The 22028-nt window shown below is 36.8% G+C and overlaps 1 protein-coding gene across 13 annotated transcripts in view; it reads left to right on the top strand.

Moving 5' to 3' along the window:
* DMD (dystrophin) overlaps positions 1–22028 on the top strand; it is a 990047-nt gene that overhangs the window by 845283 nt on the left and 122736 nt on the right. For all 13 annotated transcript variants that reach the window (XM_066176982.1, XM_066176984.1, XM_066176989.1 and 10 more), the window contains one exon: positions 15699–15777. In XM_066176982.1, the coding sequence (XP_066033079.1) occupies positions 15699–15777 (79 nt within the window). The remainder of the gene's footprint in view (positions 1–15698; positions 15778–22028) is intronic.

The following is a 22028-nucleotide window of genomic DNA, read 5'->3' as shown; positions in this document are numbered from 1 at the left end:
TTTAATATATGCTGGTAACAAAAGGAAACCTGTAAATGGCTCATTCAGTCTTCATTTATGATATAAATGGTAGAATTCCTAAAGACTGTGACTAGAATATTTTGAATATAAATGCTTTAGCATACTCTAATATGAATCTATTAGGGAAGAAATGTTACCTGCCAGCATAGGAGTTGGTGAATGGTTTCCCAATTAATGAGAAAATCCCACTTCTGTTGTTAAACAAGGGCTTGTAAAAGTGACAGAAAACTGGCAGGCAAAATGGTTTTGGTGATGTAGGAGTTGAGATTAGTAATGCGTTTTCTCAACGGAACAATGTTTAAACAAGTCCAAGGTTTTATTTAAAACTTCTAAGACTAGGGGAAAAAAGACGGCTATACTAAAATTGCATCTTTTGTCAGTCTAACTTATCTTTGAAGGCACTCCTCACATTTCCAGTGTTATTGACTCTGTTTTGAACCATAATGCAGTCACAAATGAATGATTATCACTCCGGATATACCTCATTTCTGTACCTTCTGTAACCTAATGGGTAGTCATGACCGTACTGTAAAAGTGCATTGTCAAATGCCACTGAACCTGTACTGGATCAGAGACAGGAGAAAATGCTGGTCCTGGAGTGAATTCGTTCTCTAGAAATGAATTTGTTTGTGCCTCCTTAACTCAGCATATTTAACCTCATGCAGTGAGATGTAAAAAACAAACACAAAAACTCCCTGCCTATTTAAAAGTGTGGAAATCCATGCATTATACTCCAGAAGTCCTCCAGAGGTCTTCAGGCAGTTCAGATTTTTGCAAATTATAAGATAGCTTGACTAGAGTGATGTGGAGTTTCTGGTGGTCTTACTGAAGGAAAAACAGCTAAACTTTAATTCTGTACTTTTTAGATATTATTCTGTAGTTAAGCAGACCATAATTTTTAACGACGTTTTCTAAGTACAATCAGAATTTAAGTTCTAGGATTGTTTTGGAAGGAAAGAGGCTGTTGTATCTTTATACTCCTTCCCATATGTTTATGCTCACATGTCAAAACAGATTTTTTGACAACACGGGAAACAAAAATACGTTTGAGAGCTGACAAGCAGGTATATAATTTATTCTTGCAGTACTAGGCTATCACAACAGACACACAGATGGTTGTCTGGGAAAAAAAAAAAACCCTGTGAAATGAATTTAAATCTATAACTATCTCTGTATAGACTTTGAAGGATTTACCAGTTTCATGGAAAGTATTTCAGATTAATACAAACAAAAACAAAAACAAAAAATCAAACAAACAAAAAAGTTGCTTTGATGATTTTTATTTTGAATCAATACAGACACCAGGCCAATTTTTCTATTTGAAAAGAAAAGTGAACTGGAGTGGGCAGGAAAGTAAATTTTTAAGAGGCCTAACCTGTAAGTTGCTGTCATAATAGAGATCCTAATAACTTTTTTTTTTCAACTTTACTTTTAGCCACACTGTTTAAAGAATAGGAGGAACAACCTTGCTATGAGGCAGTGCAGGCAGTGCCTTTTTGGAATCTGCAGGCTACAGAATCATGGAATGGTTTGATTTGTAAGGGTCCTTTGAAAATCATCTGCTCCAGACCTTCTGCACTGTGCAGGGACATCTTCCACGAGATCCAGCTGCTCAGAGCCCTGACCAAGCTGACCTTGAATGTTTCCAGGGATGGGGGGATGAACTGCTAGGTAAGAAAGGAAGAAAACAGAGAAAGCAGGACAAGACAAAACAGGACTCTTAAACTCTGAAGAATAGCTTAAAACATGCAGAATGTGATAGTATGAAGGAAAAAAGAGGAGCCCAAGCAGAACCTGGTAGGAAATTGGCAGTGGTGAGAAGAAGCAAAATGGGAGGTGAGGGAACTTCTTGTTGGTGTTGGAAGTGGGAGTCACAGCAGAAAGGATTTACCTCTAAGTGTTGTATGCATAGCTTTGCAAATTTGTTTCTCAAAAGAATCTGAACTACGAAGAAATGAGTACATTTTGCTCATGTGAGCCTGTAAAGTTGTATTTTTCCTTTACTAAATTCTGCACTCTTAAGATAGATGATCCTGCCAGTTGTTCTCTCATATGATGAACATTGACAGTACAAGATCTGTACTCTTGGTTTCTCAGCTATTGCTTTTTTTTCTCCTTTTTCCTCCCTGATTGTCATGATTGTTTTCTCTTGTACAGGACAAATGCCAAATAATAAGACAGTGTAATGGTATGGGCAGCTGAACTAGAAACACACTGATAGAGTCTGTTTCCTTGGGGAAATGCCATGGTCTACAAGGACATATATTTCAAAATCAAATGCAACCCCAGTTTCACTGTGGATGTTTTTCTCTAAAATATTTGTAGGCTTGGAAAGTCAATTTTTTTTCATTCTCACTGCACCCTGGTCAGTTCACCAGCTCTTGTACAGGTTTCTCAAACTGTAGTTTGGAGAGTTACTTTGGGATTTGTACAGCGTCATGTCCGCCACTGCTGGCAACTGTAGAGGATAAAAATTACCCAGTCAAAAGCAATTACAGATCATCAGAGTGGAATCTGGCTTCTGCAGCCAGCAAGCAGTTACAGACATAGGACTGTAGGCCAGCTTTGCTATTCCAGCAGTGTGCAATCAAAGCACTTGTTTGTTCAGGGGAATCTTACTGTACAGTGGAGTTACTGACTGAATAGACTGTCTAAATAATGCCTTCTATCTTAGGCTTGGTTGGGTAAGAGTTTTGGTTTTTTTCCTGAGACTGAGGGAAGACTATGGAGGTTGTGCAAAGACTGTCAGGGTAGGAAAGACAAGACATAATAGGATCTGCAGAGAGTGAATTCTGATGATAGAAAGAGAAGGGAAAAGGAAAAAATCTTCCTACCGACAGGTTTTACCCTTTTTTTAATAGATAAATTTAAATAAGCATAACAAAATTAATGTTTCTAAATTATATTAGTAGGCAAAGAGAACGAGTAAAACAAATGGACTAACAGAATTTGTATGGCCATGTATATAAGAGAAACAAAGTTTCATCTACATAATACTAAAGGTAAGGACTGACATTATTGGTTCAGAATGAACAGAGTACAGCTAACCTACTAGGATGGAAAGGCTGCAGAGTTAAAGGGCTCAGCATCCACAATTTTATTCCATGGAGTTTTCATTAGGTTAAAAAACTAAGTGTGAACACAAAAGCTCCCAGTCAAATCTTTGTATTTTCCATTCGTAAACTTCTTATTGTAAATTACTCCTTTCTAAATAAAGTTACACAAGAATACATTGCAGCTTGCAATTCCTCTGTATATTTCATTCAAATGTATAAAATTCATTGCAGTTAATAGTATATTGAACAAACGTGATTTAATTTGCTTTTTACAGATGATCTGATTATTTTTTATTTAACACGATTTGTCAAAAACCTTGCATAAATTTATTTCTGCCTTCAGATTCCTTTAGAAATGTTAGCCATCCTGATGTAGGTTGACCCTGGCTAGATCCCAGCTCTGCCATTCCCCTCCTCAGCAGGGAAAGTTCAGTGGGTATTATAATGGCTCGTGGGTCAAAATAGGGACAAGGACAAATCAGTGACTCCATCTTCTGTGAGAAGCTGCCAGAAGCTTCCCCCATGTCTGACAGAGCCAACACCAGCAAGTTCCAGGAGGGATCTGCCACTGTCATACACTGATGCTGTTGCCTTGGGTGGGTTCCTTACCTTCTATAACCCCGGAGATTAAATTTCAATCGGAGAAATATTACTGAATTTTTTAATAAAAATATGTCATCTGCTCTTCTAGCATTCAGTGTCAGTTTTACTGAAGGAATCAAGTCCATCCTTGTTTCTTAAACTGTACTCTTTAAGGTGCTCTTTCACTGTTTTTTAAAGGCATTTTCCTAGAAATAATGAAGGGCATCACCCTAAAGTTTTATGAGTCATGAAACCATGTTGGTTTTATTTTTTAGTCTTGTGGAGTCCTTTCTTGAGCATGTCCTTCATAGTTAAGTCTTTCATAAACAGATTTTTTCCAAGAGAATGCTAATTCATTCCTTTATGTACCTAGCTTGAAAGCCACATGTCAAATTGCCACTGTGATAACAATAGCTTGTGAGTTAGATATTCAGAAAGGGTTTCTGACTTAGTAAATTAAAGTTTTGTAACTGCCAATTAAACTGCCTGTTAGTGGATTATGTGGTGCTGCTATACATATACTGCAAAATCAGGTTTTGAGTCTGGCTTCAGTCTGTGTAGGAAATCTTGTCTTTGCTTCTCTCTTATCCTTACTCCTCATTTCACAAACTTGAATTGCACTTCCCTTCAGTGGCACTTCATCTCCGGATCTCCATCTTTCTTACTGTCTAAATTCTCCAAGATCTCTTCTATTCTTAGAATTTCCCAATTCTTTGCTCTCAGAAATATATGAGTAGTAAGGCAAGCCTAAACAGAAATAAATTATTTACTTGAGGAGGGGGAGAGTTATAAAAAGCAGATAGCTGTGAAAAGAAGCTGGCAAACTTAGGAGAGGTTTTTATGGCATTCAATAATAAACAACAAAAGCCTCTTTCAGAATGTGATGTATTTTCTTCAGGTGAAATGTTATTTCTCCTGGTTGAAGCTGTGCAGGTGACAAATGTATTTTAACAATTCTACCACAAAAAGTACAAATTTTTTCCATTCATTGTTTAACTGATATGCAAAAAATGTTTAATGTTTGCACCGATATGAAGTCTTTGAAATGGCAATAATTAGTGCAGACCAGTCACAGTTTTCCTGGAAATACAAAATATCTTAGCTTGGATTCCACCTCCTCCTGTGGGGTTGCACCTTGGAGCTTTGTTCCACTGGAAAGGAAGAGCCCTCCCTCTCTGCTCATGGGAGGACCTGAATCCGTGATGTGGCTAAATCAGGGGGTTGAACAAAACCATTTTCAAAGATTTTAGCTTCATCTGAGATCTTTACAGATTGACAGTGGTAAATAGGGTATTCAGCTTTTCAAAGAGAGGGCTCATGAAAACAGATTTAAGATCAAAACTGCATGCAACATTACTGGAATTACTGGAACAAAATATATGGCACTTACCAAGTGCAATATATGATAATGGGCTTTTTTGACACACATGAAGTGATGGTTTTCTTGCACGCATGCATGCACTGTGATCCTTCATGCCAGGATAGCTTTTAACCTTCACTATGTACCATTTACGTGCTCAGTAAAGATGTGGCTTAGCATTATTTATTCATTTGTTCGTTATATGCACCTTTTCTTCTTAAACAGAAGAAACTGAGACTGTATCTTCCAACTTAAATTAGAGTTTTGTAACATTTTGGTTTGGCAGTATGGGCTATATATAACTCAGGTTTTGCTTTCAGGTGAACTGAATTTAGTCACAGATTAAGAAGCATAAATACATAGATTTTGGCCAGCTGCAGAATGAAGGAGACTCCTCTCACTAGTCATATCACACTATTACAGGAGTGTTGCCATTATCTTCAATCAGCACAATATCAATCCTATCAGCTATTGCTCCCATTTGAACAGTTATTTGCCTAAAGTAATTTTGTTATCTTTCAGTGTGCTATATGCATGTCTTCCCCAGAGAGGAAGAGAGGCTTTTGTGCAAAATCAGGAGCTGTAGCACTATGCAAAGAAGTGCCAGATAGCAGGGAGCATCAAGCACTGATTGTGTGGTTGTTCCCAAGCTCGAGCAGCTGCTGGGGTATGGAACATTCTGCAGAAGTCATTGAGACTGAGAGGCTGTCTTCAAAAGGTTCATTGGACAAGAGTGATACATAAAAGCTTGCTTAATCCATCCAGCAGGTAATTTCATGAAATGAAGTTTTTCTTTTCATGTCTTGTCAGCACTTGATTGACAAAGTAGTTTCAGTCATCTTGAAACAGTATTATACTCTTGATATTTCCAGATGTAAGAATATGGATGAAACAAACAAATAATGTAAACAGATCACATTGTATTAAAACTGTCCCAACTGACATCATCCTACTTGTTTCATCCTGCACAGCTAAAAAGGAAACAAAATATGTGATGTATTTGCGGTAGGTTTAGGACTAAGGATTATTTAGAATGAACAGATTTATCACTGTTGGTGTAAGTCTCAAAGAGGAACAGGAGAGACCAGAAAATGTGAAAGAGAAGAGATAGAGGATTAACACAATGGCTGCTGCATGTAGAATCATTTTTGTACATTATCACCCTAGAGTGTACCCCTGTAAAGAACATTTTTGTCTTACCTTCCACCTTCTCCTGAGCCTTCTGTGTCTGTCTTCCTCCATGCTTCAGTCTTCCCAAGAGTCCTCCTCCTTGGCATGCAAACTCACTTAGGAAAACTAAGCTCTATTAAAGTCAAATTTAAACATATCTTTACAGGGTTAATCTGAGGTATATGTCTTAGTATGAGCAGAATTGTCTCAGGAGATGCATATTTCTCTCCATTTCTGATTGAGGAAAAGGCTTTTAGCTCTCTCACCTTACAACTCCTGATTTAGAAAGAATAAAATTCACACAGACTTCCCTGTATGAGATTTTCCATGGTATTACATATGTAGCAGCACAGTCTAAGTAATTCTTCAGCTCTTATTTAAAAACATTATTGGATAAAATTTACTAGGTTTACTACTTTTATGAAGAAAGTATTTTCACTGCATTTAAAGTAGCAACATGGGTTTGGGAGTGTGGATTGAAATTATAAAAGTGAATGAAGATGCTCAACAACAAATTAAGAAGATAAGAATGGGGAAATTGTGGGGAAGACAGAACTGAACATCAAAGTCTCTTCAATACTGATGGGATGATGATCCCAGAGGAATCAGAGGGCAAAGGACTGAAGGGAGCTGAAGGTGGTGAAAGAAAACACTTTGAAATGGTAATCAGCTAAAAGTAGTGCTGAATAAAGACAATACTGACTGAAACCTCTGTTTCTTTTAAAAGTAACCTGCATTAAATACAGGTCCTTGCTATGAGAATTCTTACTTGCATTTATGAGCAACTATTCCCAAAACTAATGCTAGTAATGGCACTAGAAATTCACAAATCTGGGGGAAAGGAGCAATAAAACTAATATAATGAAAGATCAATGAAAGTGAGGGAATGTATATAGAACTATAAAAGAATAATCTTTGCTGGTTATGCTCAACCAATACAGGATTATTGCATAGGCATTTGTTCTGGGGCAGATATAAAACATTCCTTGCGTGACATTGTACTTACATTTCCCTAAGTCACCAAAGAACCATTTCCCTTGGCATCAAAACAGTGTATGTTACCTTTCAGAAACAAATGTATTTTCAGTGCAGCATGAATTTATTATTTTGTATTAGTTTAATGACAGGAAAAAAAAAAAAAAAAGAGAAATGGAAAAAAATCAAAATAACCATAAAATCTTGTTAAGAGAAAGTATGGCTTTACCTTAGGGATGGATTATGAAATGCTAATAAAGAATATTTTCAAATGAAGTACAAAAATAAAATTATTTTAAATCTTTTGGAAATATTCTTAAAGAGATTGGAAAGGTGCCAGTTCTATTTCAAAAGTATAAAAATTATAGTGATGAGAAATAACAGGTTTTTAGCAGAGAAGCAAAATAAACAAACAAGACTGCAGGAAAGCCCCCCTTTTTTTTGTCTTTATAGTGTATTTTATGGAGACATAACTGTGTTACACATAATGTTATTTTCTGTGCATGCCCCAAAAGCGAAGAGAAAATGCCTAAAAAACCACATCTATCAAACAACCTTGTTAGGGTAGGAACAGTAGATGGTTAGAGCCTAAAGGACTCATGTTTCAGCAACAACAGAATCATAATTAATGGTTTAGCCTTTTTCTACATCCTTGTTATTTAACATATGTATCTAGGAAAACACATAGCAGACATTTTTTCTTGCGAATAATGCTTATCATAATTTATGATCCAGAACCCTCCTAATGTCCTGTGTTTTTAGCACAATTTAATAAGATTTAATAACACTGAAACAGCAGATATTTTGATAAACATAGTGCAAAAAGAGAGGACTCTTTGACAAATCAAAAAAGATTTATCTCTGTTTCCTCATTCCCTAAGACTTCTGTTCCTCGGTTTTAATTGCAATTGTTCACTCAACCCTCTGCGGTAAGCCACTATAATTCTCGTTATATCTTTCAGGCTCTCTGCAGCTGATCCCATGTGTGTCTTGGCTGTGGGGCACAGAGATGACCACAATATACCACCTAAAACTTATATGGATGTTGAGTAATCCTGAAGGATATGTTTAAAAATGAATCCTGAATGTTGTTTAAAAAAGATAAAAAAAATTATGTGGAAACATTTCAAAGTGTGAAGGTATGCAGGTGCCTTGACCTCAGAAGTCAGATTTGATCTCAGGAAGGATATCTGTCATGCCAAGCTCCTCACTAGACAGTTTTACGTACTACAGAAGACATCCTCTCCCTAGCTGCAGGCACCCAGCTCCCACTGACTTTGAAAATGTCAAACTGCATCAAAGTTAGATTCATTTTAAGATCAATAACCTGCCAGAGGTTCAGGGCAGCCTATACATTTTAGTTTCTCTTCTCTCCAGCTTACAATACAGACTTAAGAGTATATATAGTTTCAGCTTTCTGCTGAAGGCAGAAGAGAAATCCCTGGATCTATAGGTCTGCACAGTCAGAGCTCTAGAGAGTATATTTTATGGGGATGTGTGGAAGATACAGAAGAACTCTAAACTAGGGAAAAATATGTTAGAAAAAGAGCTCTTGAGAACTTGTGGCTGAGGATTAAGGAGCAGACCAGTATAGGTGACACTGCAGTGGGTGTCTGCTGTAGGCCACCTAACCCTGCAGAACAAGTGGATGAGGCCTTTTAAAGGCAAGCAGAAATAGCATTCATGGGGGAGCAGCCTGATTATTTGCTGGAGAGCCAACCCAGCAGGTTGCAAGCAATGCAGTGAGTTCCTGGGAAACTTCCTGACACACTCCTGATGGAGGAGCCAGTGCAGGCAGATGCTCTGCTGGACCTCACACTCACAAACAAGGAGAGGCTCACTGGGGAGGTGAAAGTCAAAGGCTGCAATGACCATCAGACCACAACCTGGACTTCAGGAGAGCAGACTTTGTCCTCTTCAGGTGTCTGCTTGGAAGAATCCCACAGGATAAACACCTGGAAGTGAGAGAGGTCCAAGAAAGTTCATTGATAAGGGAGGATCACATTCTAAAAAACTCAAAACTGGTCCATCGTGAACAGCAGGGAGTCCAGCAAGAGTGCCAAGAGTCCTGTGTGCATGAACAAGGAGCTCCTTGCAAAATTTAAACATAAAAAAACTTCACAGAAAGAGGGAGCCTGGACAGGTAACCTGGGAGGAATATGGAGGCACTGTCCAAGAGTACAGACATGTGGTTAGGCAAGCCACAGCCCACTTGGACTGGAATCTGCTAGGGAGTATCTATGGGTATTTTTTTTATTTATTTGAATTTGAAGCTAATGTAAATTGTAAATTGAAAACTTTTTAATTGGCGTAGTGCTGCTTTCTGAGAAAAAAAGTAGCTAAATATCAATGTTTGTAAAATTAGTTTATTGGTATACTATAAAAGGAATACAGCAAGGAATCTGGCAGGAAAAATAGTTGGTATTGATTAAATTGCATACAAAAAGCAATATCAAAAAAGAATTAATGTGGTTGGACAGTGAAGAAATGCTCCAGAATGGGGAGCAGCACAGCATTTTCTAGTACTTTGGAAAGGCTGAGCCCGTGCTCAGCTCATACCGGTTTCATAAAATATTTTATATCCTTCAAAAGTACATGAATAGAAATTAGGAACATACAGTGATGTGAAAGGCCTTGCAGAACCTCCACCAGCTTGTGTGATGGCTTCTATGGGAGCAGTGGGGATGTCAAATGAGAAGCCTCCCCGAGAGAACATCTTTTATCCAAAACTAAACAAACAACATTTTCTAAGAGAACTGTTTCCTAAAGATGTTTGTTCTTAAGATTTCACATGGTTTACAACTGTTTTATTCTCTCCAAAACTGGATAGTTTTGTTACTTAAACTTTAAGACTTAACTTTCATTCCTTAGGCATAGAGATACAGAAAGGCCAAAGTGCACAGATTTAGGATTATAAAACAAAAGCCTAAGAAGCAATAGCTGCTTATTCACAGTAGATGTATTAATTCAAGGAGATCATTCTTTTATTTACTGTTTTCTAAGGCTCTATGCCCCAAGCTTTAAGATGTTTTCTGAATTTATATTACATTTTATTCTTGTTTCATCTGAAAATTTAGAAAAGCAGTCAAAGTACAATACATGTGTTCTACTATTTCTTATGTTTTGGGTTTTTTCTTTCTGAAAGGAGAATTCCATGCAGTCACTCAGATTTCAATTCAGTCCCACCATGACCCAGAAATTTGAATTTAGCCTTTGTAACAGCTGTAAATGCATGCAAATAGCATTGTACTTATCTATTTTTTCTTTAGTGTGGAAAATAAGCACATTTTTACGCTCTCAAAATATTTCAGAACACTGAACTTTTCACCAGAAAACTAATTGTCCTTACTTGTTTTTTCAGCTCAGTAAATGTCAAGACTTAAACCTGAACTTCAGCGGCTGGGAACAATGGCTATCAATTGCCTTTCCCCCCCTGCTGCTCCTCATTAACAGCACAAAGTGTGCTTATTTAAATCCATCCTTATCGCCTAATGTACAAGGAGCAGTGAGTGACTGAATTCAGCGGCTATTAGAAGTACAGCAGATCAGATCTTGCTGTTTATTGATTTGTGAAGAGCAGCCTCGCACTGCTTTGACAGCTCTGAGTCAGTGAGAGCAAAGAAAGAAGCTTTTTCAGCTCTTGGGAGGAGAATTGCTGGGCAACATTAAAGAGGGTCTCGTGGAAGCCGGTTTCCTTTGATATGCAGTCAAATTGGCTGTGCTCGGAGTCAAGGTCAGGAGGCTGTGGAAAAGCTATGAATATGGTGGGGAAATTAAAGGAGTGTTACTTTAATAAGTATTGTGTGTATGCATGCTGATTGATACAGAAAATTGCCCTTTTTGTGAGAACAGCTTTTGGTGAAATGAATTTTGACCAAAAAAAAAAAAAAAAAAAAAAAAAAGAAAAAGAAAAAGAAAGAAAAAGAAAAAGAAAAAGGAGATTGTGTGTCCTTTTGCTGCTGCACTAAATATAGCTGTTTAGATGAGAATCTTCTTTTCTTCTTTTCTTGCCATTTTTCCTCAGAATCTCAGCCATTCAACAGTTGTCTTAACCCTTTACATTTAGCACTTTTTTAAACTAGTGCTCTCATTTCTTCTGTTTCATGTTAATAAATAGTAAAAATTGCTACTTGCACGCCTTCATGTAATTTTCTAGGAATAACTTCCTTGCTAAGTTCACCGAATATGAATTTTCTGAGAGTGTTGGGCACAGAGAGGCACCCAAGCAGCCACCTTGGCTCATGCAGCCACTCATGGCAGAGTAGTCCAGCTGGCAATCAGAGCTCAGATAAGCACCCCCGGGGGAGATTTCCTCCACTGAACTTGTTCAGTTGAAAATCAAAGCTATGGGTGAGACTGTGGCAGGATTATGCCACAGCTGGACCAAGGCTCTTCTGTCTCTGTAGTGTTGGTAGATCCAAGAGGACAAGATTGATGGACCAACAGATCATTTTTACTGCTCTTTCTGAGGCCACTCCTTGTTTGCAGGCACAACTTCAAGAATAAGATGGGTGTGCCTCTTTCCTCCAGCACATCTTGGAGTAGTTCAGCAACTCCAGCACTCCTGGACAGTTGCTGTTGGGTACTTTTTGAGAACATGGAAAATACTGAGAATTAAACAGCTCATATTTCCTTCTTGATCTAGGCCTGCTTTGCAGTGTGGATATAAACACAAAAGAACACTTTATATGTCATAAACATATTCTCAGTTAAACCTCAAAAAATGAAAAAACAAGACAAGGTTCCCCCCTCCAGAATTTAGTAGTAGACCCAAGTGAAATCCATCAAATCCTTGATGGATCCTTCTGACTGCAATGGAGCTGTTATAAAAATGTTGTCAAGGTTCAACCCCACATTAGGTAAAGCACTTAGAAACTATTCCTAACAGCTGCATGGCAGAGCTTTGCTTTTGTTATTGTTGTAATTTGTTTTTCTGAACCTGATTATACATTCAGTTCACACGGCTGCATACAAGTGATGGGAAACAGAACTTGTTTCATCAAATACTTTCAAAGTCTTTAAAGGATAAAGACTTAATTTTTTTTTTACTTGCCAATTTTTTTCAGCAGAAGTTGTTTCTGTACCATGTCAATATCACAAAAGCAGTATAGGATCTTTATTATTATCTTTAGCCTCGAGTATATTTACTGCACTGCTGTGGTTCTTTCATTTGTTATGATTGAAAGAAGATAAATGTTATGTAAAACATTGGATTAAATAAATAATGGAAATGCACGCCTTTTCAAGCATGTATCCCCAGTGAAGAAAAGCAATGGTTCAAGTATCCCAATTACAGAAAATTCTGATGTTTGTTTTTAAGTAAAAATTAGATATAAAAACTATTTTGGTCCATTTAAATCAAATTCTCATATCATGATAAAGCAACAGCAGACTTTTTCGAAAGCCATTTATTTTATTTATTAGTAACGTTTCTTGTGGAGAAATACTGTGGAGTTTTACCTAAAAGGTACCCAAATGAAATCCACCGCCCCACCCCATGGAGATTGGAGCAGATGACCACTCTGGTCCCTTACAGCTTTACCCATCCTGTGATCCTGAATGTTACATTCTGGTAATAATACCTTTGAAGTAGTACTTTTTTCATGGCTAAGCCAATACTACTAAAATCAGAAGAGAATTTTTTCCTTCATTAGCAGTACTTTTTTTTCTTCCCCTTAAAGCAAGGAAAATGAATGCTTGAATGGGCTTGAAAATGTTTTCTTCCCACAAGGCTCCAGTTGTTCACAATATTCTAACTGCTCTTGGTTCAGAGCATAGCTTACACAAATACAAGAGAGACTGTGCTCATTTTGGAGGAGCCTATTCCACTTAATTTGAAGGAAAAACAAGAACAAGAAAAAATTTAAAATTTGGGAATTACCGATGGCTTGTTTCTGAAAAATAAGAAACACTTTTACATGCCAGTGAGAATTTTTTTTCAAGAATCATGTAACTTTTATGAAGACTTGTATGGATAGAATCTCCTCCAGATTGTTGTATAAGTCACTCAGCCAACTCTGATTTTATTGGATCAGAGACACATTCTTCTGTAAGTTTAAGAAAGGATTGTTTTGGTGGGTATTTTTTGTACACCATTATCTGAGTTATTGTGGGTTCAAATTCTGTTATTTTACTGTTTACGTGTTAGTTTTGATAAAATTAATAGAAACTGACTGCAATAATCTTCCTTGCTCTACCACCAACAGTGAGTTCATCTTTTACTGCCTTTTACCTAAAAGGTAGTATGCCAATACATAAGCAAGTGGTATTTTCTGGCAGCCAAGTGGGATAATGTTTTGTGCTCTCAGGTGATATTTCCTGGAGAATACTCAAGATTTCTCAGTGTTTTCTTCTTCTCTGTATCGATAAAATCTACCTCTAGAAAGAGGTATTTCCTGGCTTGCATCCAAAGCTGTTCATTGCAAAGTTTACCCTGAAGTGTGTAAGGTATTTTATTTTGATGATGTAAATATACAGCTGAAAATCTTCAGGTTAGTAATTTTGTGCAGTTTAAAGGTCACCTGAGTGTTTTGAAGGGATTGGAATTCTCAGTTTTAGTGCACTTACAAAAGTTGTATAGGCTGTTTGCTGGCAGTGGTCATGTGTACTCAAGGGTTCCCAGGCTCTTTTCTGACCACTTTTTGGCTGCTGAAATTTTCCTATATGAAACACCGCTCCCCACTGTGTGTTTGTAAAGTTCTCATTCTCTTTAGGGGTTCTTCATGCCAGTAAGTACTTTTTCCAAACTGGTTGACTTAATGAAAATATGTACTAATATAAAGGAAGAGCCATATATTTCTTTATTAACCAGTATTTCCTAATGACAAAATAAGTATGTTATGAGGTAATTTTAAGACAATTCTAAAGGGTGTATACATTTTCATTACATTTTTCCAGGGCTTTTTATTTGCATGTGTTTAGGTATGCTTCAGATTATCTTTTTAGTCTTCATTGAAAGGTCATTTCTTGGTTAAAAACAATAACACATCAGTTAATGATTCTGTCATTAAGCTAATTACACTGATGACCAGAAGCAGGCCTTTCATGGTTTTCTATGCACTTATAGACTTCCCCAGCTTGTATCTGTGCTGTGAATTGGGTGTGAGCTCAAGCTCAAAGTCAGTCCCTGGTATGACGCATTGCTTAACAAAAACATCTGTCTATGCAATTCAGTGGGAAGCCAGAAAAGATGACATAGAAATGAAGGAAGCTGCAGGAAAAGCACCTGAAAAATGGTTTAAGGAGAGAATGCAAATGGGCATTTTTGCTTATAGTGTTAGTTTTAGAACTGTAAGCAAATAAATCATGTCTTGGAAATAAATTGCTATTGCTTAGTTAAACAAGATTCGGGGTTCTAGGGGGTTATCTGGCAAACACACACAGTCATATCAAATAGCTCATTAATTCTATCATCATTTTTTCCCTTCTCACTGCATCATGCCCAGTTACTATTCAGTAGTTCTCTCCTACCACCAACCAAAAAAATTCCCTGAAAGTTTTAAAATATGGATTGCTTTTTACCTATTTGTTTCCTTGTTATGTATATCACAATTAGGCCAATAAAAATATGCTTACACTTCTGCTTTGCCAGTATTGATGGAACACTTTTTCTTACAGGTAATATTTAAGTGAACCTGCTCCTCCTATCAGTTACTTTATTTATTATATTTCAAAAACATTCTATCATTACTTTCAAGTATTTTTTCCTTGTTTTATCTAATCCAAATCTTGGATCTAATTTAATGACATCCTTCTAGCATATAGGCTATAAAGGGACTAGTAGATGTCACTCATACACCAGAGAATCTTATTGTAACCACCCCCTTTTGGCTGCTTGCTCAATACTCCACTGAGATTTTCAAGGGTAAAGACAAAACTAGTCCTAAACTACTGTCTCTGTTTTCATGCAGTACACCATCCATACAAAATATCAGGAATATGTTCTTCAAAGGTCTGTTCTGAGGAAAGAAAGGGTTGAGGGGCATGGTTTGAGTGATTAAGAGAGCAGTGAAATGTTTGTACCAGCTGCTCTCTTTTGGTTAACCTCATTTCAACACTTGGTTAAAATATGGTTATGCTGTCCACATAAAAAGAGATTACTTTTCACGTGCTGATTTATAATATTCTAGTTTCAAAACTACTTTAGAAGTAGTTTCAGAAAAGTATTAACAGTTGGATGTTCTGACTTCAATACTGACAAGCAGGAGTCATACTCTTTTCAGGTACATAAAGTCAGGTCAATTTGCTATACCTTTATTTATCAACCTTTTCATTTTCAGCTTCTTCTAGCAGCAGTTAAGATAGGGGACAACAGCAACAACAACAACAACAACAACAACAAATTTCTTTTTTTTATCTTCTCTTTTTTTCCAATGGCATATTTAATCTCATCTGCAGACACTGAAGGATAACAATTGTTGCAGGAAGCTGCTTAATTTTAAACTGAATTTTCACTAATAAAAAAATGATCTGATTATAACTGCTCTTTGTTTCTTGTCTAAAAAAGAGTCATTTTCTTTCTCCTCTCTTAACAGGTGGCTGTTGATGAGCGCATCAAGCAACTGCATGAAGCTCACAGGGATTTTGGCCCTACTTCCCAGCATTTTCTTACCAGTGAGTGATTTCTCATTTCCCATTCTTCTTGTGCAGTTTTCATACACATTTAATTGATAATTGTGTAGCCATGTGCTAGTTGTTGTTGTTATGAGTTTCTATTTTAGACTGTATCACTTTTTTTTTTTTCCTTCTGGGGGTTTTTTGGGTTTTTTGGGGGGTTTTTGGGGTTGTTTTTTTTTTCCCCTGGGTACAGAGAAGTGTTAAATAAGTTCATATTGGCCAGGTCCAGGGTAAAAGGAAAACATCTGCCATTATCAAGTCTCTTTGTCCCCACATCTATCTCTGCAAGGCTCATCTTCATTGTTTACAGGTTCCCTTTAGGGCTAACGAATTAAAATCATGTTAGAAAGAGTTTCTGATGATTTTAATCCAGAAAGGATTAGAATCCCCAAAAAAACCTCCAAAACAACAAGAATTTGGTTTATCTGTTTAAATAACAGTTCAGCTCCAAAAAGGGGCAAAATAAGACCTGCAAAAAAAATTTTTACAGGATTTGATCACTTAGCAGAGCAGTGGGAGGATCAAAACTGGGTTGAGAAAGTTGGCAGAAGAATGGCTGCTAAGTAAACTTTTTACAACTCTGCATAAAATATAATTGCCAGCAAAATTCCCACTTCACCTCCACACGCATTCTTTTATCAAGGATGTTTTGAAGTACACTGAAAGACAACTTGAAACACCTTCAAAGCTCTGAGGCAGTGACTAAAGTGAAGCTTCTTAAAGGCCATGTCTTTTCCATTGTTCTTCAATTAAGGAAAGTAAACAGTAAAGCTTTATTTAAGAGATTATATCAGCAGAACAGAACACAGTCACAGGATAATGGTCTCCTACATGCAGAGGGATGAGCTATCCAGGCATCGGAAATAGATGTTACTATTATTGCACAGCTACGTTCACACTGGGATAGAGGACAAACTTTTCTTCTGCTGATACTGCATTGTAATTTTAATAGGTTAACCATTTTCCCACTGAGCATCTCAATGGGAAACTAAAAAATCTCAGCAGATGACCTGCAAAATCAAAACCAGGGTCAATGCTGTGCCATATAAGACTAATGCAGGCTGATTCAACCCTGAACTTTTTTTTTTTTTTGTCAAATGATGATCCTATGAATAAATTAGACCTGTTTTCATTACTTCTGTTTCAAAACCACTTTTCTTTAACTCTTGATCTCTGGGAGTACTTTATCAGCTCAATGTATATAACTGCAAATCAGACTTGTCAAGTCTGAACGTGTAAGAGTTATAAGTATGTGACACGAACACAAAATTTAAGCAGATACCTGTTTTTCCTTGTGACCCATGGTGTATTCTTGGTGAAAGAATAAATTTGTAGGGTAAATTAAGCCAGCCAGGAAGAGACTGGAGTGACCTGCACTGCATTCTCATACAACAGTATGCAGTCAGACAATTGGTGTGATGGTTATGTCCTAAGCCCATTCTGCTTCATTATTGATAAACTAGATCAATCTAAAAGATGATCAGTGTTGTGATAGTCACCTTCTTTAGCCCACCCAGCACCAGTGAGACATTATTCTTCTGTGTGACTAATTAGAGCCAGGAGAGTGTGGACATCATTCTGGACACTTCATGCCATTTGTGTATCACCTTAGGAAAAGGAGCCAGGTGAAAAAGTGTTGACTTTGGAAACAGTTAAATCAGTAAGAAAAATGGGCATTTGTCTTTGCTTTACCCATTCATGCAAAAGTTAGGTATTTGAAGCTCTGAAAACATCTGCAGACTCCTTCCCAAGTCTAAAAGTTCGGTCACTGAAAACTGTACATACGACTGTACATCAGACCCATCTTTCATAAGCACCAAATTCCAAAAGCATCCCTTATCATGTACTATCACTATGCCTGGGGAAAACACCATGCTTTGACAGGCTTTTTGTGTACTACCTCTGCTGCATCCCTGCACATCTGGGGTGGAACTACATCTATGGGAGAGAGAGCACTGCACCAGACTGCGCCACAGTCTTTGCCATCCAGCACTGGTGTTTTTCCTGTACCTCTACTTGTGGGGGTGAACAAGTCAGACATAGAGGTTGCCAAACAGAATCAGGCAGGTCAAATGAAGGTGAATTTAATTGCTTGTAAATTTAGGTTTCAGTACATGGCAGACAGAGTCGAAGTTGATCAGTCTGTGGCAAGAGCAGAGAAAAGATAAAGCAATTTTTTATGGTTTTATTTTATTAGCTCAAAACTCACAGAGCATTTTTATCTAAGGAGCTGAGATACACATAAGATCAATGCAAACTATAATCAGCAAGGAAAATAAGCAATCTATTGGCTGTTGCATATCTAGTTTATATGTCAGTAATAATCAGTTCATTCTCCCTAACTGAGCATCAACTTTTCCTCTTCCATACATGCTTGCTCATCTTAAGGTGCAAGTAATAATATCTGTTTATATTCTTATATCAAAATTTATCCTTTTATAGTTGATATACCTCTAAGTAGTTCTGCAAAAAGGCTGGTACTGCAGTCAAGGTCACATCAAATCAGTGACTGAATTACATTTCTCTCCTATCTGAAAGAAATAAATATGATCTGCTAATCATGGTAACTTTTTCATGTGTTTGTTATTGTTTTGTGCATAGAAATTATAGCATAATTTGTCTTTTTCTTCTTGGTTGAAACTAAAGCTGCGTGAGGCTGTTGAAAACCTAGCACAAAAGTAATGGGGAGTGATGCAGGGACCTCATGTTTGTCATGCCCTGTGAGGCAAGAAAAGAAGTGGTAGTCCCTGTTTCTAAGCACTTGCAGCCAGTTCTAAAGGCTATTCATAGAGCTGTTTCTGAAAGAGATTGGAAAGAAGGTGTGAACTAGAGAGATAAGGAATGTAAAAGTAAAAAAAAAAAAATAAATTAAAAAAAATCTTACTTGTGGCATTTTTAAATTAGAGACAATTTTTCTCCGTTGTCTTTTTACACAGTTCAACATTCTTTTTCCACTCTCTCATCTTTTAAATGACCAGATGCCAGCGTTTATCAATGCTGTGGCACGAGATAATTCAGATGTCTCCTGGTTGTAAGTTAAAGAGATAGTGGCAAAGGAAGGGGATCCACTTGTGTCTCTCTCCATCAAGGCTTCTATCAGCCTCAAATATAAAAGACTCTTATCAAAACTGGGCCTTACTTTTCACATGAACTTGCCTCTCTCCAAGCCTTCTACATTTTATAATGGGCTCTCTCACCCCACTTCCTTGAGCTTCTAACCTTCATGCTTGCCCAAACTTATTTTGCTCTGCCAGTGTCCACAAAGTCAGTCCCGGCTCCAGCTCAGTTCATTCCTTGCCAAGGACATAGAGCATTCACAGCAATAGTTAAGACATATCTGATAAATGTATTACATGGGCAAGAATTTATATCATGAATTCATGGGGTGAGTTGGTTGGTTTTGAAGGACTTGTTGTTTAATTAGAATTCTCTAAATCAGGGTATAAAAAGCCAGCAAAAATAAGATATTTCTATTGAAGAGAAACTTGTAAATATTTAGCAAAGTATTTAAAAGAAAAAAATATGTGATCCTTTCATGGATGATGATGCTTAATTTGGGAATTATATACAGTAACTGAGGTGTGAAGAAGAGTATCTGCAAATTTTAAACATAATGCCAGCTCCAAAGTTTTCAGTGACTCCTCTGGAATAATTATACTGTTTTGACTTCATCTTTATTTTTCTCTGTGATTCTGCCTCTTACAAAAAATGTGATTCATTGTCTCTTGTTGGAAGACCCACCTATTTATGTCACAGTAGGTATTACTTTTTTTGAGATACAATAAATGAGAGGTAGCATTGGTGTCAGATTGTTTCCAATATCATTTGCCATGCTATTCAGCAATCACTCATACTTTTTAATGGCATAGTTCATTCATGTGCATTGCTAGTGATTGCTGAAAAATAGCAGGTGTTACATCTTTTAAAACCATGAGCAAACCTTGTAATTTACTGTCCAGCCCCAGTATGAGCCATCTTTTGGTAAGTATAACATGTCAGTGAAGTGACTGCATGAAACAGTGCTCACAGTATAACTGGGAATTAAGAGTAGGACTGGAATATTCCGGTGTTTTCCAAGCTCAGACAACATGAAAAACCTGGGAATGCAAGGAACAGAAAGAACATTTAGGTTTGCAAGGATAAAAGGCTGATATTCCCATAGCCAAAATTTTGTGATTCATATTTCCCAGGCTATGAGCTTTTGCTACCTGCATATGTCAGAACCAGACTGTTAAATCCTCATACCTAAATATGTGCTAGGACCTGGAGATACCTCACAGGAAATACCTCTCTGTGCCTTTCAGTTTTGGACTTGTAAGTAAGAGCAGCACTTAATTCAACACAAGATGAGGCTGCCTCAGCAGCTTTCATTCCTTTCATTCAGAAACAGAAGGACGATGAATGCTGGAGCCACAGTTTGTATTGTGATCAGAGTGCATCTCCTGCATTTTATATCAGATAATTGCTGCTTAAAAATAAAAAATACAGTCACAGAATTGGGCTGGGTAACCTAGGTCTCTCCTTCTCAGGATAAGCTCTGAGATGTTCAGGTTCAGATCTGAGTCTTTTTTCTTCTTATTCTGTGGCTTTGTGTTCTCCTTCATTTATTTAGGCCACTCTCCTGAGAAAATGGAGATGTGACTCTGAATTCCTTCAGGTTCAAGTCAAGTACTCACTTCTCTCCCCTTCTCTGTGAGTGCTCAGATTATTATGCAAAGGAAAGACTAGGGAAGCTCTTTGTTGCACAGGCAGATGTCTTTAAAAGGGCAAGTCCTGCTAATTGAGACATTCAAGTCTAAAAATGAGAGGGCTCTATTACTCTTAGGACATTTTACCCATCCATCTGATAAACTGTTTTCTAGTGCAAGTAACTGTATCTTTCTCCCTTATTTCTCACTGCATACATTATATCACATTGTCTTTCAGATACACTTTTGACAAACAAATATTGAAGACCATGTCCATTCATCCATGTCCTTTGGAAAAATGGGTTAATATTTTTAGATATCACAAGAAATGTTTTGACCTGAAAATATCACCTAAAAATAGAGGTTAAGTGGACATAAAAAAATCAGCCTAACTCTGAGAACTCTCTGAAAGCAAAGGGATTTTATTATTGTGTTTAAATTTATTTATAAAAATATTAATGTATTATATGCATTTAAATATGGTCATATTAGCTAGAGGAGCCTGACTGCTAGAAAACTGTTTTTCAGTATAAGTGTGAAGAAGCTACATGTGCTTCTGAAAAAGGAAAAGCTAGCAAAATACCAACAAAACCAAATACACTTCACAGATCTTGCCAGTGTGATTATCATGGTGAATTTCTAAGAACACTGGGCACCAATTCAACCTCAAGACTTGTGTGATGGGTACTTCAGGTTTAAAGTTAGGAGAAAATGCCTTCAGTCCATTTCTCCCTTGTTTAGAATATCATGGGCATAGCTACAGCTTTTGATAGTGCTTGCCTTGGCCTGACTGCTAAAGATCTTTAGGAATAGTTAAACAGTGGTATATTTTGAGAGATTACCCTTACGCTTACTTTTGGAATAAAGTTAGTAGAATTGATTTTACAGTGAGCTTTCATTTTTTCATTATGCATTGTTCTCAGGCAAACCACAAAAAATCTCTCCATAAATCTTAATAACTTATTTGATTTGCAATTAAATAATATTTATTGAATTCAAGTTTTATATTTATATTTTTCTCTTTTCTGCTCTTTTTTGCTAAGTGATCCTATCTATATAATACATTGGGATAAAAATTTCTGAAAAAATTGTAAAGTCAGTTTTCAAGTTATGATGTTCTCCCCCTCTCATCACCCAGAAGCAAAAAATTTTCCCTTGTAAATAAAATTTTGTGTTTTGTGGGGAAAAAAAAAGGGTTCCAATAAAAATAATTAGAATAGTATTGAAAATAATCCGAATAATAATTCTGCCTGTCTTGTGCTCTTGGCTTCAATATGTCATCCATTTTAAAATGCTGTATAATATTTATTTTAAGGAAGTGAAGAATTTTTTTGGAGGGAGTGAGTAGAAGATATGTTATCTTATTTTTTGAAAGCAGCCTAGTTAATTTCTGTAATTTATCCCTGGCTGGCAGAATATCCTATATTCTGCAATGCTACATAATTTGCAGTTAATTGAATAATATTTTTTGCTCTTAATAAGATTCAAAAGATGCCTATTTATTGTCTATTATACTTTTGTCTACTCTCTGAATTAATATGTTGCTAAGACTGATTCTTC

The sequence above is a fragment of the Chamaea fasciata genome, unplaced genomic scaffold (genome assembly GCF_029207755.1).
Source record: "Chamaea fasciata isolate MVZ Bird 193981 ecotype frontalis unplaced genomic scaffold, bChaFas1.0.hap1 SCAF_2, whole genome shotgun sequence".
Taxonomy (NCBI): domain Eukaryota; kingdom Metazoa; phylum Chordata; class Aves; order Passeriformes; family Sylviidae; genus Chamaea; species Chamaea fasciata.
The sequence above is the reverse complement of the archived record's forward strand: the minus strand, read 5'-3'. Positions and strand labels throughout refer to the sequence as shown.